Here is a 16416-nt window from a genome sequence, read left to right as displayed (position 1 = left end):
CCATAGTCACTGTCATAGAAGACGATGAACTTCTGCCAGCGCAGCTCACCAACTAGCGTCAACATGACATCACTTAGACGGACAGGCGGCCGTGCTGCGAGGGTGTATCGCTCTCCATCAGGACTTGGATTGAGTTGGCATGCGGTACGGGGTGATCCCTCAGCGTTTCGCTGGACATAAAGGTGTGGTATGTGCATGGCATCTGTCAGGGACTGTAGAGCACTGGCCGAGGCACAGCCTGTAGACGTGACCAAAGCCAGGATCCCTTGCGTCATCAGCTCACATGCTGCAAAATGACAGAAAAAAATAATAACTGATGAGCTTCGGTACTTTAGCAAGAACCAAACAGTTTTGAGCAGAAACAATGGGCATCAAAACACTCACGGTCCTGCTGTTAACGGTGTTGAAATACAGCCTGGCTGTTAGAATATATTGTATAAGAAACAAATTTGCAATTCCTGTATCTTTCCCTTTTTTTGTCTTATTCAATGACAAAAACCTCAAGTGAAGAGAAGTTAGCATAAAATATTCCTCACCATTTTTTATATAAAAGAGGATAAGGATGGGCAGACTGCAATATTTTGAAGAGGTTATTATTTTTTGATGACTCTTTGAGCTTTGTGAAGTGAATAAGAGGTCTGTTCTTTGAGAAAATTTGAGAAAATTTGGCTCTAAATGTAGGAGCTTTAAAAATAATTTGGTTATGTTTTGGCAGCTTCAGCAAACTCAGATAATGTTTTGTACCTGGCTAAAAGCATTTTAAATGAAGAATTCTCATTTTCAAGACACTTTAGATCGAAACATTTTTTGGTGGATGACAAAGCGCGCAAAAAAGGAAGAAAAACAGTCTTGAATTGAAGAAGAAACCCAAACCGTATTTCGAGACCCGAATATTAACCACCCACAACACCCTAGCACTATAACAGAGAGTTTTTCATGGGCAAATACCACTCACATCAGTACATTCATTCAAACACAGGCATCAAAAGATTACAAATTTATATTTTATAAGCCATTACTGTGGTGATGTTTATTGAATGTAGCCTACTGTTTTAAAGATCAGAAAAGTTTGGAAAACATCAAACCTCAGCTCTGTTCAGTTACGTCCAGTCAATAGTTAATGAAACTTTGAGAAAGAGTAATAATTTCAACTGTGCATTGCGATACACTGGTGTCCAAAGGTTACATCACAGACATTTATTCTCTGCAGACAAGGCAAATCTGGAGATTCAATTAGATGTGTACAAATGATGCCTGAGTTAATCAAGTATTTAAGCAAATAAAGTACATCTGGGTGGTATGATCAGCACAAGAGTGGAGTTTTGTCTCGCAATCTGCTTCATTAATATAGAACACATTTCCATTTGATTCTATCACGTTGAAATAAAAAAAGGAAAATAAACAAATGAGATGAAGTACCCTTCATGTGTAAAGTATTTAACTGAATTATTGAAACCTGGACATTTCCACATAATTATTTAGTACACAGTAATTCATTTTATCATCGAAATTACAGCAAAGATAACAATGTCATGATCTAAACTGTGTAATAGAAAATCCTCATACCATCACGATTTTGGCCATAACAACCAGCCCTTAGGCATAATTCTCGTTGTGCAGATTATGAAAAGCCCATTTTCTAATTTTGCAACAATCTTAAAGCCACTTAATTCAGCCAGTAATTAATTTTTAGATTAAAATCTAGAACGGTACTTCATAAAAGAATGAAATAGTTTTTCCTTCTGAGCATAAAAGGACACTGCTTCAGCAAGGTTTCAATGCTTAATCGCTGACACAATATAAAGGGACAGACTCATTGTCTGCTTTTGTATTAATCAAGGCCAGTTGAGTTTTTAATTTGACCTCGTCTTACAGTTTTTTTTTTTATTTATTTTTTTTTAATTGGTTTGGTACTATTTTCGCATGTAAAGTGTACATTTTCAAAACTCTTAGTACTAATATCACAACAGATCATCAAAAGTGCACTTTTTTCAAACACTTCAGCATGTTTTCTATTGTGTTAGTACAATACACAAAATTACAAAGTAATCTTTTCACAACACAAAGTAAGTGTTTCATCTATATAAATGTTTCATTCACAGTAACTGCCTTTCATAATGTTTTCAATGTCAAACTTTTGCTTTGCATGTCTTATCATTCAGTTTAATACATTTGTCTTTCATTTAATTCAACTGATCTTAAAGTTTAATCAATGAATCATTTATATGTCCATAGATTTTCAACTGGTCTGATTGTTGTCTGATAATTTTTAAGTTACAAACTGCTGTAAGAGCTTTCAGCCAAGAAAGACCAATTGCTAATTACTTTCACCTGATGATCACAATTAGATACTATATAAGTAGAACAGTGTGTGAGAATTTTTAATGTTCAAACATGGAGCAGGATAGAGTTGTAGAGAGAAGAAACATGCATCGAAGAGGTGGACATGGGCCTAGACAAAGAGGTGGTGGTGCTGCTCCTCAACAAAGAGGTGGACATGGGCCTAGACAAAGAGGTGGTGGTGCTGCTCCTCAACAAAGAGGTGGACATGGGCCTAGACAAAGAGGTGGTGGTGCTGCTCCTCCTCAATAAAGAGGTGGACATAGGCCTAGACAAAGAGGTGGTGGTGCTGCTCCTCAACAAAGAGGTGGACATGGGCCTAGACAAAGAGGTGGTGGTGCTACTCCTCAACCAAAGAGGTGGACACAGGCCTAGACAAAGAGGTGGTGGTGCTGCTCCTCAACAAAGAGGTGGACACAGGCCTAGACAAAGAGGTGGTGGTGCTGCTCCTCAACAAAGAGGTGGACACAGGCCTAGACAAAGAGGTGGTGGTGCTGCTCCTCAACAAAGAGGTGGACATGGGCCTAGACAAAGAGGTGGTGCTGCTGCTCCTCAACAAAGAGGTGGACATGAGCCTAGACAAATAAGTGGTCTTCAGAGAAATGTAGGTAGAAGACAGCGTAGTGTCTTCTCAAATGAAGTCCGGGCCATCATTGTTGACCATGTTGTTAACAGAGGCCTTACCATGGCAGAGGCTGCCAGGTTAGTTCAGTCTAATTTACAAAGGTCAACTGTCAGCTCTATCATTAGAACTTTTCGCCAAGAAAACTGGTAAGTCTGCTACAGTAACAGTTAACTATACTTTTACAATATAGTACTGTTAATGGCATTACTGTATAGAAGAACAACATAATTGTCACAGTTTGTCATTTATAGTAGTAAAATATTGACAGCAATACTGCTTTGCTCTCAGAATTAACAGGAGACAACCTGGTGGTGGTGGTCGCCCACGTGTTCTAACTGACCAGAAGGAATTGGCTGTGGTGGAAATGGTCAGGGCAAGGAATCGCATACAGCTGTCTGAAATCAAGCAGGCTATTGAGGAGAGCAATGACACCTTTGCCAATGTGGCATCAATTAGCCTTCCAACTATTGCCCACCTTTTGAAGAAGCACCAGGTTTCTATGAAACAAATTTACCTGGTCTCTTTTGAGAGAAACAATGCCCGGGTGAAAAAAAACTGCATTCAGAATATGTTCAGGTACAACACTAAATCGGTGTAATGTGTGTTCAGCTTTTTACTGTATGTGATAGACATGCAATTTACAATACTGTACTACAGACTAACAATGTCAACTATTATTTGTAAAAGAGCTAACCAAATTATTATTTTAGAGGGTGATGGAGCTGGATGCTGCTGTGAATCATCACAAGTATATTTTTGTTGATGAGGCAGGTTTCAATCTGGCAAAAACCAAATGCGTGGCCGTAACCTTATTGGCCAAAGGGCAACCATCCAAGTGCCTGGACAACGTGGGGGAAACATCTCGATGTGTGCGGCTATATCTGAAGATTGTGTGGTAGGCTGTAGACCAGTTCTAGGATCATACAACACTGAACACCTGATGGCTTTTCTAAATGAACTAGAACAGGCCTGTCAGGGTGAAGATGTCATCTATGTTATTGTGTGGGACAATGTCAGTTTCCACCATGCAGAGTTGGTTCGGGAATGGTTTCGGGCACATCCTCGGTCACCTTCCCCCATACTCCCCTTTCCTCAACCCAATCGAGGAATTCTTTTCTACATGGAGGTGGAAGGTGTATGATCGCCATCCCCATGAGCATGTCACCCTCCTTCAAGCCATGAATGAAGCTTGCAATGATATAACTTCAGAGCAATGTCAAGCCTGGATTCGTCATGCCAGAAGGTTTTTCCCACGGTGCCTGAACAATGAGGACATTCACTGTGATGTTGATAAAAATTTATGGCCAAATGTTGAAGACCGGCTTGATGTTAATTAATATTTTGTGTATTTCAGATCTCCATTCACTGAATATGGCCTTTGTCAGTTTGTTTGAATGTAACTGTAACATCTATTGTGATGGCTGTGTATACAGTTTTACAGTACAGTAACATTCATTCAGCACCGACGGCGATTTGAAATCTGTACCTTGCATTGTTTGCTACTGAATTAACTGATTGTTAAAAGTACTAAGTTGAAAGAAGATCTTACTCTTGTGTTTCAGTGATTAAACCAAATGTTCTCATTACAATGATCTTGTGTTTTGACACAGATTATGTGGAATGAAAATATGTGCAACTAGAATGAAAGCATGAGATCAGGTTTTGAAAGAATGACTAGCGGTGTTAGAAGTGTGATCAATTTGGAGTTTTGTACTAAAGAGTTTTGAAAATGTACACTTTACACGTGAAAATAGTACCAAACCAATTAAAAAAAAAAAAAAAAAAAACGTAATTAAAATCCTTGGTTTTGTGTAAAGTGAGCTGTGTGCATCCTCAGGGTCACGAAAAGTGACCTGTTTATCGACCCTACACACAAAAAAACAAACAAATAAATAAAAAAAACTACAGCCAAACAGCTGACAGAATTCCATTTGTATTGGGCTCTGAAATGAAATATGTGCATTTTATTTAGCTGCATGTGCAATGCCAAAAATCAGGCACCGTGCATGGGGACAAAAAAAAACATTAGTATCACTCCTATTTAATGTTTTAATGGGGTGATACCCAAATCTGTTAGTATATTATAGCATAATGCTTAGTACAGCAAAATAACAAGTCTCACATAATCGTGCATGTAGCGTGTGCACAATCTCTCGAAAGAGTTGAGAAGTCATTAACTCCGACACGTTAGTCTTAGATTGTTGGTCCTAAAGGCAATGTGGTCCCTGAGGCTGAGACCCAGCTATCGGCTCAAACTCTAATTAGAGTCTAATCAGTTGTCTAGACTGCCCTTTAATATATTACTGCTCTAGGTCCAATGGCGCTGGTGGTGTATTTTCACCCTTCTCTTTAAAAACTGGTATCCCCGAAACATTAGCTTTATAGTGTTGCATTTTTTAAAAGACTTTTAAAAGTTGTGGCTTTGTTATCAAGTGTACAATGGTTGTGATTTTCATAATTATTAAACCGTGTTGATGGTTAAATTAAGATAAAACATTGAGATTCTTTGTTCTTTAAAACACAATTTAAAACCCATTACTTCCGAAAGCTAATTCTTAGTGAAACATGATATTCAATGAGGAAAAAGGTAGGGCAGGACTTGATATTATCCATTTAGAATTCATTGGACCATGAAAAATGGGCATTCTAAAGCAGAAAGGAGCCAGTCAGTTGGAAAAAAAAAGGGGGGCTGACAACTAAGAGGGATTTGTGGCATAAAAAGGAAAGTAGTTTTAGAGGCAAACTTATTACATTTTGATGAAAGATTACAGAGACAAACTTTTTTTTTTTTTTCTTTAGAAAACCATGCACTGATGTATTGAGCACAATAAGATCAGGGAAGGTGTATTAAAAAAGTAAATAGGGTAAAGTTGGATTTCATGTTGTTCAGTAATTTTTGAAAAGTGTCTAGAAGAGACAAACTTTTATTTTCATAAAACTCAAACCTCTCTAACAACATGGAGGAAAAAGAAAGAAAATGTAATACAATGTCGATCAATAGATGGATGCTTCTCAGAGTAACTCGGTTCTTAGGGGAAAGATATTGAAATGTCATTTTGAGGCACTGGCTAGAGAAGAATTCATGGCAGATAATCAACTTGCAGAGACTATTGACGTGACAAACACAAAACAACACTGAGAGCTCATTAAGTGCAAAACTGCAATGCCACTAAAAATCAAACTTTAAAAAATGAACTCAACTTCAATGTAGTGTGTTTTTTTTTTTGTTTGTTTGTTTGTTTTTTTAAATTATGATTACAGAAAATGTGTTACACTAGACTGATTGAAATACAGTAGCTGTTGAGGTGAAACTGTTGATTACAAACCCTTTAGTCTGTGGGGGATTTAAAAAATGTAGGACTTAGGCCTTAAACATAGGCTGCTCTATGCAAATACAAACACACATTTCTAGCACAATTTCACATATCACTGTATTTTAAAATATGTTATTTCACAATTGTAATGCAAAGCAAGAATGTGTTGCTTTATTTTAAGGTCAGTATTCCCTGTTGCCAACTACTGTCATGGCAGCGTAACAGTCTGAATCTTACCGAACAATTTAAACTGTAGCCTCAGATGGACCACTCGCATTCAACCTGCAGTCCATTCACTGGCTGTAAGATTGCACCAAAACTGGAAAGCATAATATCTGACAAGCTCTAATATGGGTTTATAAAATTCTGTAAGGTAGGGCACAGGAAAATTGTGCTCTCTCTGCACCATGCACAATTACCACCACTTAAAAGCATACAGCCTCCTTGTAAAACCAGCTCTTGCATTCAAAGTGGTCTCCATAATTTCTGACAAAAGACCAGAACTAATCATTAAGCCCGTATTCAAAGGCCAAACCCAAAGTTTCCACATTTCCAACCAGGGATTTACGTTTACATTTATTCATTTAGCAGACGCTTCTATTCAAATCGACTTACAAGTAAGGAATACAACAAGCGATTAAAGGTGGGGTATGTATTTTTTTCAACTACACTGTTTGGAAGTTAGTCAGGCCCACACCAACAGCAAACGTCTAACCAATCAGCATTAAGGGGCGTTTGACAGTTGAGCAGAGAGAATGAGCAAAAGGGAGATTAAAAAAAAAAAAAAAAAAACTCAGAAAGAGAAATGATGAGACACAATACAAAAGAGCTCAAAAGAATATCACTGGAATGAAGGTTTATGACTGGGCAAGCACTTTAGGACCAGTGTTAATATTAGAAAAGCTTTCCAGCGCTGGGGAGAGCTAAGCGGGAAGGCCTGAAAACAGGAGGCTGCTTTGAATCCGCTTCACATGTGAGTAAAACTGGGTTTGAGTGTCATGATTGTCTGGGGCTGCTGTGCTGTTGGCGATTAACAACAAACTCTTGTTTGTATTTACTCTTGTGTACCGTACGTTCATTTTTTGTGCTTCCTTGTCGTTCGTTCATCATCTGCACTTTATTTTTCATGTACCATCATTTTGTTGTGTGTCAGCTGTGATAAACAGACATCCACTCTCACATTGCGTGTGTAACAGTGGCCAGCTAGTGAGAGTTGTGCAGGTACAGAATGTGGCGTTTGGCGTCATTGTCAGTGCACTCTGCCTCGCCTGCCAGCAGCGGACGGGCCGGGGTTCGAGACCGACTCGGAGCAGGGTGGTTAGGATTGGAGAGTGAGTTTTGGAGGCTGAGCAATGAAGAGAGGGGTGGGTTTGTTTGGGTTGATTTCAAATATCAACAATGTCCAACAGTGTTGTTGAAAAAAAAAATACATACCCCACCTTTAATTTTAAAAAGGCAATAAACACAAAAAGTGCTAGTGATACAAATTTTCAGACATCGTTCATAATAGTACAAGCTAGTACACAGAACGATTAAGGAATAGTGAAAGCATAGAAGTAGGTTTTTGGGTTGTCAGGGATTTGGCTGTCTGGATAGGGTTAGGAAGATCATTTCACCAATGGCCTGAACGAGACGTTTTGTAACCTGAGAGAACCAAAAGGGTTGAAACCGATTCGCCTCTTTCTTAAAGAAATGTTGAAACACACACTTAGAAAAAGCCATTGTGTTCCACATTGAGGAAAGACAAACTTTTCAATGTGGGTAGCTAAAGCACAATATCCGAATAATAATCCCAAAACTCTATATATATGAGTGATGATTGGTCATGTCCTTTTGAGGCAATGGTAATGTAGTGCCATGACATGATTTTATGAGAGCTTTAGACAATTGTAACACCTGGAGGGTGTTCCCATATAGAGCATTGTGTGAACCTATGAAAAAAGGGAACTACTTCGCTAACTGGAATTTTGTGAGGTTTCTGCTTGGATTTGTAAATCTGAAAACCATTGCGCATACGCAAAATCCATATTTTGTGCATACAAACACTTCTATGGAAGACATCTATGGAAAGTTGAGGCCCCATGCAACAGTTTTGTTTGAGGTACTGAGGTATATTTCACCTCTCATTTTTAAGAGGATTAATTTATTCAAAAAATGGATTTATTTTGTGAAGTTTATAGTTTGGGTCTTTGAAATGATGCATTGAGAATCCATATCAGTCTGTGTGCTTAAGCTCTGCAAACTCATTAAAGACATCTGCTCAGTGGACTAGGAAAATGCTCCATCAATACGGCAGCAGTCGTTTGAAAAATGAAGAACAATTTGAAGAGCTAAACGGTCCAAGGAGAATGACATATGCTTGCCGTTTGGGTTTGAAGAGGCAAAAAGAGAGTGTGAAGAATTTTATAGTTCAGTCACATCATGTGTATATATACTGAGCACAGGAAAAATTATGTATTGTAAGGAGTGAAAAGATGATTCTTTATGCCTTCACATTAGAGATGGATGAATTCCTCTAAAGCTGTAGAGCTTTCTTTTTTTTTTTTTTTCCTTTTTTTTAAATATAAAGTAGTAAGCCTTTACATTGGAGAGGTAGAGAAGGATTTTTAAAGGCTGTCAGTTACCTAAAGGGACCTCCAGAAAAATGTGGTTTTGAAGTGGTTTAGACATTGGGGGAAACTTGGTAGCTATACAGTGTAGGTTTGAAAGACTGAAGGCAGTAAGAAATAAAACTCAAAATAATGTGTTACAAAGAAATGTTCCCTCTGTAGATTTGGGAAAAAAAAAGTGCCATCAGAACATTTAGCACATTTATAAAGTGTGTTTAGTTATTCTTTACAGTTTGACTAAATGTCCAATAGTTGACAGGGGTCCTGATCCATCCAAAGGCCAAAAAGGCCTTTGCAAATGTCTGTTTAGTCCACTTGTGAAATCTCTCAGCTTACTTCTATCTATAAAATCATGTTGCTTGTCGCTTTTTTCTTCTGTATTCTTGAGTCATAATCTATAGAGGAGGAATCTGCTGTGATCACAGTTTTACAGGGTTAAAGGACAGCTCTGGACTCTGAGCAGAGTGGCACTGTGGGAAAAAGAACAGGTACCAGGATATCAAGAATGCTCTCACCTTTCTCACCCTTTAAATACAAGCACCACATCCTCTTCACGTTCAGGAAAACACTCATCTCTCTATCTCTATTTGTGAGAGAGCGACTGCTAAAGGAATCTGTACATTTGTTATTTTATTACATATTTGTCCTAAAACACTTCAACAATTCCACATACCTAAGAGTAGACCTCACTTAAAAACTAAGGCAACTTTTTATTGTCTATTATTAAGTAAATCAACTCAAATGACCAAATTTAATCAGGAAATCTGACAGCTATTTCCTGACTCTTGATGGAAATCCATGGCGTCTCAAATTACCACCTTTCATGAATAAGATTTCACAACCCCACGCATCAATTTTTTTGTCATTTTCAAGATTAATTTGAATGACGTGAGCTTTTGCCATAAGAACAAAAGCCATCCTGATCTCAAGAGACAAGTGTGACTATGCATACATTTTTACAAAAGTTAAAATACATACAAACCATGACCAAAAAAGACAACAATACATAGTCTCATAGCCTCTTTAGTTAACAGAAAGTCAACAATAAATTAAAGCTGCAAGCAGCGATGAAATGGCCCTCGCATCCGGGGCCACCGCCTACCGGTGGCCTTAGGAAAACAGTGAATAGTGGGTGACATGCATGTAAGTGAGTAAAAACAGGAGAAATATAGCATTTCGACGTGCCAGACTTCCTGCTGTCAACAGGTGGCTTTTTTTTACTATTACTGAATATTGCCATGTAGATGTCTTTAAGCCAAGGACTATAATCAAACATGTGAAGTTTGGAGCAGATCGGACATTGTATGCCTGAGTTACAACAACTTCCTGTTTCGTGGCGTTAATTGCATACTTTAGCCCTTAGCCAAGGGCATGATTTAACGTGTTTCTAGCATGTTTGGTACTTCGTGGCATATTTAAATGTGTTTCTGTGAGTGAATTACAGTGCAAAGGATGCCATTTCCTTTTGTCAGCAGGTGGCGCTATGACTAACTGAATATTGGCATATAGATGTCTTTAGGCCAGGACTCTTATCAAACATGTGAAGTTTGGGGCAGATCGGACATTGTATGCCTAAATTACAACAGCTTCCTCTTTCATGGCGAAATATCAGACTTTGTCAGGCCGCCACAGACACGCCCTTCAGCGAAAACTCAAGATCTTTGCAATTTAACATCGCTAAGGCCTTAAGATTAGACTGACCAAATATGATGTTGATCTGGTTAAATCTCTATGAGGAATTAATCACAGTGTAAAACATGCATTTCCTGTTGCCCACAGGTGGCACTATGACTGTAACTGAATATTGCCATGTAGATGTCTTCAAGCCAGGACTCTAATAAAACATGTGAAGTTTGGGGCAGATCAGACATTGTATGCCCAAGTTACAACAACTTCCTGTTTCATGGCAAAACATCGAATTTTGTCAGGCCACCGCGGACACACCCTTCAACGAAAACTCAAGATCTTCACAATTTAATGTCACATAGGCCTTTAAATTAGGCTGCCCAAATATGATGTTTATCTGATAAAATCTCTAGGAGGAGTTTGTTAAAGTACAACGTCTGGAAATGGCAAAAACTGCAAAAATTTTGCAGAGAAAATTCAAAATATCTCACTTCCTGTTGGGTTTTCAGATTTTGCACCCAAAGTTTCATGAGTTTTCAAGCATGTTTAGGCCCTCAAAAATGTGATTCATTTCAGAGAAGAAGAAGAATTGACTGAGCAATTACAATAGGGTCCTCACACCATCAGTGCTCTGGCCCTAAATATGAGCACATTAAGGGAAATGCAAGTGAACTTTTTGTATTGGAGTAAATCCTCCTAAAAATTCCTGCTTCATTTCACTAAAGCAACTCATCCATATCCGTAAAGGTAAGTATTACTGATGCTGATACAGACAGCAAATCAAAAGACTATTTTTTTTTAATCTGCCTTCTTGCTTTTTTTTCTTGCACTATTTTCTGTCTGTCGTATTCAAATCCCCTTCATGGAACAGTTGCCATGGAGCACAAGCAACACTCTGATTACAGCAAGAGTGAATGGCCATTTGAATAGCAAGCTCTCACTGCTAATATGATATTGAGATGAAACATCATGCTGGTCTCTCTGAGAATATGCCATCTACCCTGTTGAGTTTCTCCAGTTGGTGTGGGCAGTGAAAGAGGGGGTGGCAACACCTGCAAATCCAAATCAAAGGCACACACAGCCACAATGTGGTGAGATGATGAGTTTCACCGCACAAAGGCTCAGATTATCTGGATCAAACAGGCATGAGAAGCTACACTGTGAACTCGGAATCACAAAGCACTGAGTTAGTTGGCCCTGAACCTCCATGTCAATATAGAGGCCTAATTAAGGGTATTAATTACATCAGCGGCACAGTGGGGCTACAAAGGAAAGTTCAAAATCTTTTTTTTGTGTTTCTCATTGTAGCCAGTGTGTCATTTTCATGTCTCTGTAGTGCAGTTACAGAGGACATAATGGGAGACAGTCATTGCTCTACAGCGTAAGCCTTTGCAAGTGAAAATATGATGTGAGCTGATGTGAAAAATTGTTTGACTGCATCAGTGCAACTGACACCCGATCAAATTAAAAATTTATATATAATAAAACTGCATTCTTTACACTGTGATTGGTTGCTCTTTATGGCTTTCCATCTAAGTCGTCAACAGTGCAAGAAAAGTCTTTGATCTCTGCATCAAGTCCTACACCGAGAGCTGCTAAGTTCAGTTCAAAGGGGGTGCTAAAAAAATTTTAAGTACATTATTAATAACTTGTTCTGTATAAACTGTATTCATTATTCTGCATGTATTGCATTTTATTTAATTTTCAATTTGACATTAAACCATTTATAAGGTCACATTGTAAAGTATGCACAGTTATTAAAGGATTTGTTCACTTCAGAATTAAAAATTTTCTTGATAATTTACTCACCCCCATGTCATCCAAAATGTTTATGTCATTCTTTCTTCAGTCGAAAAACAATTAGGTTTTTTGAGGAAAACATTCCAGGATTTTTCTCCATATAGTGGACTTCACTGGGAAACAACGGGTTAAAGGTCCAAATTGTAGTTTCAATGCAGCTTCAAAGGGCTCTACATGATCCTAGCTGAGGAATAAGTGTCTTGTCTAGTGAAACAATCGATCATTTTCTAAAAAAAATAAAAATGTATATACTTTTTAACCACTAATGTCCTTCTTATAGCTCTGTGATGCACCATGCATTACGTAATCACATTGGAAAGGTCACGCACGACGTAGGCGGAAGTACCGATCCAGTGTCTACAAAGCGAACGTGCAAAGACTAAGTCAAACGCAATTTACAAAAAAAAAAAAAAAAGAAAACAACGATGTCTATTAATTTCACTCAACATCTTTATTATTACCTTATCAGCTCTTATCAAACCTGTCGACCAACAGTCCAACAGACAAATAGGTGTCTATGCATTTATTAATGTCTATACAGTTGCACCTGATTGGAACAGATAATGAGGGCTTTAAAACTGCAGAGAGGTAATGCTTTAATAATTGCGAACAAAATAGAAAGGAGCAGGGTGTTAAGACGTGTTTAACATCTAACTTGATATAAACATATAGCAACTGAAAACGCAGACAAGGCTCAACGGTCAAGACATCTGTTTAAAGCATTATGTTTAGACTGAAAACAACATTTTCTCTTTTTCATCATCACTAGGCTAGCGAACAATGGACAAGATTTAATATTAAAATCTATATTATTTGACATTTATAATGTTAGTTATTACCAAATAGTTGTAGATAATTAACCTTTACACTGCCTCAGAAGCCTGTCCGAAATCAGTTTCGGGAGGATTGATAGGGCAGCGAAGCAACAATTCAGCTGCCTAAATTTTTTGAAGCAGCCCATGTCGATATGCCTAAATGCACTGAGTTGGTGCCATGTGACTGGCTGATTAGATATAGGCATTAATGAGCAGTTGAGCGGGTTTATTGGTTGTTGAGTATATGTGAATATACATGAATGACTGATCATATTATTTGCCGATCTGTAATGCTTGCTAATAATTTGGGCAAAATGTTACTAATATATTTTTGTTTTTCAGACATTTATAAAAAAAATAAAAAAAATAAAAAAATAAAAATCAGGCAATGTTGCTGTTGTTTTGTACCATCTGTCAAAATATTTACATTGAAAAACCATAAGTGTAGAGCCCTGGCAGTAATATAGCTCAAGAACAATCCACTGCACATTTTTTCATGGAAAACAATTACACAGAAGTTTAAGGTACCAGGCAGAAAACAGCACTCAGGTTGATTCCATGGTATGCAGCAATATTGATCAGTTAATGCCCCTATCTTTTTTACAGATTTAATTTGAAACTCTGCACATAAAAGCCTGGTCATCTGCTTCATATATAAGTGAGTTGGCAATTCAGAGTCTTTTTTGGCTTGTTTTGCCATAAGATTGGCAGCACAAAGATTTTTTTTTTTTTTTTTTTTGCTTTGAAAAACAAAGAAACAAAGAAACAAAAAAAATCTTTTTGCTGCCAATCTTATGGCAAAACAAGCACAATGCCAGCGCAAATACCACACCTAACCGCTTCACAAAAATTGCCAAGTACAATTTGGATCTTGTGATTACTGCTAAATGAAACTGTAAATGAACATAGTTAAGACTCCATATAAAAAAGGTATTTGAGTGCACTTTCTGACATGTAGCCATTTTTGACATTAGCATGTTGCTAAGCTAACAACATGGTTCTTATAATGCAGCGCACACAAATATTAATCAATTCTCTCATTTTACTGAACTATTTTTACTTGTATTTGTAATCTATTGTGCAGTGCAGGCACGGGTGCGAGGGCCATTTAATCGCTGCTTGCAGGAGGCAGAGCCTACCCGAAATTTGCTGGAAAAAGGAAGAAGGACCAGTTATACATTTCATTTCATGTATCAGAATGTGACTTTCTTGTTTATAATTTCACCATTGTAACATTGTAACACCATAAAATATTACTGAAGATGGAACCACTGCTGCTATTCCTGAATGTGCCAAATCTGCTGTTTGGAAAACTGTGCTAAGGCGAGAGAAGGGGAGGGGGAGGCAAATCCATAGCTAGAGACTTTTGTCTCCATTGGTAAATCGGAATGTTGAGAAAAAATACAACTGCAGAGGAGACTATAGCCTCCCTTGGTATATCAACCAGTCATCACAGAGACACAAATTACGTGATATTAGTTTGAACTGCTCTCGCTGATAATCTAGCAACTACCTTAATTATTGAGAGTAGAGATATTAAATATTTGATCGCCAACAAATTTACCAAGATACAGTACCATTCAAGCAGCAGCTACAAATTAAAAAATGAAAGTAGTTGGGAGTTATAGGCTACAGCAATTAGCTTTACTAAACGTAAACACTTTTACAAGCACGTATTTTAGGTATTTTAATATTAAGAGAATACGATTTGTATTTTGAGAACACTATCATATATATATATAGTGTTTCCCACAGGATTGTGTGTTTTCTGTGGTGAGTGTACCTCTGCCCCTGTAGGGGGGGCGGGGGGCATGCTTCCCCGGAAGAAAGTTTTGTACATTTTAAAGATAAATTCATTAATCTGGTGCACTTTGAGAGTTCAAAATTAAGAGCTCCAACCAATGTTCAGTGTGCAAACTGAACAAAGAAAAAGTCTTGTAACTGAAATTTAAAGAGGACTCTATAGGGCTTGTGCACTAGAGATGTGCGGATCAGCTCTAACATCGCCCAAATCCGCTGTTAAAAGTTCTTCTTTGGCAAAATGACATTTCCTTAATAGCCTATAAACACAGGTTTTACTTCCTTCAAACTGAAATTGTCACTGTTTAATTACATCATTGTTGAAAAACACTCTTATCAGAATAATTTCTTTTAGTTAAGCTTGTGTACATTTTTAGTTAAAGCTGTTAAGTTTTTAAGCAATATCTCATGTTTTTTTTTTTTTTTTCTTTGTGTTATATATAATGACCACTAGAAGGTGCTCTAGGCATATGCTTTCCTTGATGGGTTTTTCCAGAATAGAAATGGGTTCAGTTGAAAACGAAAGTAAAAGAGCGACACACATTTCTTGCGTTTTACCAAATGAGAGTTCCGTGTCTTAGGGGGCGTGACCAAGATGGCCACCTGAACTGACGCTGTTTGTCGAGCTTGTCATCACAAAAGTATGTCACAAAATATGTTAGCCTAACTTGATTTAATACTACATTTTTTGATTCTGTAATGCTGTCTTCTTAACTTACCATCTAAAGAGAATTTTAATGTCAATTTGGATTGGCAGGAAGAAAAGAAACCGAAATCTAAACCCATCTTCAAATCAAGACAACACTAGCGACAGCATGCTATTTAGCAGTGGTCACGAATACAGTCAAAGCTGTACTGAAGGGATTGATCTAGAAGAGATGATTATGGATGAAAAGGAATTTCCGAAGTTACCGGTGACCCCTTGTGAATCATCTGCAGCGAAGAAGAAAACGACAAAGTCCATTAAGACCCTTTCTTCCGATGCTGATGTTATCGTCACGCTGTCCCAGCTTATCAACGAAAGGTCCGGTAGCTTTGAAAAGTTGGTGAGTGGCAATACTGAGAGAATCGATGAGCTGAGTAAGAAAGTTGACGCTGCTTTTGCTGAAATTAAAGAGATGGAGAATAAGATGTGTAAGATGGAGGGTCGCATGCTTGCCTTAGAAAAGCCAGTCAAAATGCTTGAACAGTGAATGGATGAGATGGAATCTTACTCCAGACGATGGAATCTAAGGTTGTATGGTGTTTCAGAAGATAAAGATGAAAATGTGCATCTGCAGGCCATCAAGATTTGCCAAGCTGTGCTGCCTGAAAATTCAGGGCGCCTCTCGGAAACTATTGACATCGCACATCGTCTGGGCAAGAAGAGTGCAGCTGACTCCCGTCCACGACCCATCATTATTCCGTTTACATCGCAAATGATAAGAAACGAAATCTGGAAGCAGGCTAAGACTTCTACCTTTCTCAAAGCTAATGGACTTCTCTTC

At 37.9% G+C, this 16416-nt stretch overlaps 1 protein-coding gene across 3 annotated transcripts in view; it reads right to left on the bottom strand.

Annotated features, from left to right (window-relative positions):
- The window catches only part of grid1b (glutamate receptor, ionotropic, delta 1b), a 451695-nt gene that overhangs the window by 219202 nt on the left and 216077 nt on the right, over window positions 1–16416 (bottom strand). For all 3 annotated transcript variants that reach the window (XM_051913594.1, XM_051913592.1, XM_051913593.1), the window contains exon 3: window positions 2–286. In XM_051913594.1, coding sequence (XP_051769554.1) covers window positions 2–286 — 285 coding nt within the window. The remainder of the gene's footprint in view (window position 1; window positions 287–16416) is intronic.

Source organism: Ctenopharyngodon idella, chromosome 12 (assembly GCF_019924925.1).
Source record: "Ctenopharyngodon idella isolate HZGC_01 chromosome 12, HZGC01, whole genome shotgun sequence".
Lineage (NCBI taxonomy): Eukaryota > Metazoa > Chordata > Actinopteri > Cypriniformes > Xenocyprididae > Ctenopharyngodon > Ctenopharyngodon idella.
The sequence above is the reverse complement of the archived record's forward strand: the minus strand, read 5'-3'. Positions and strand labels throughout refer to the sequence as shown.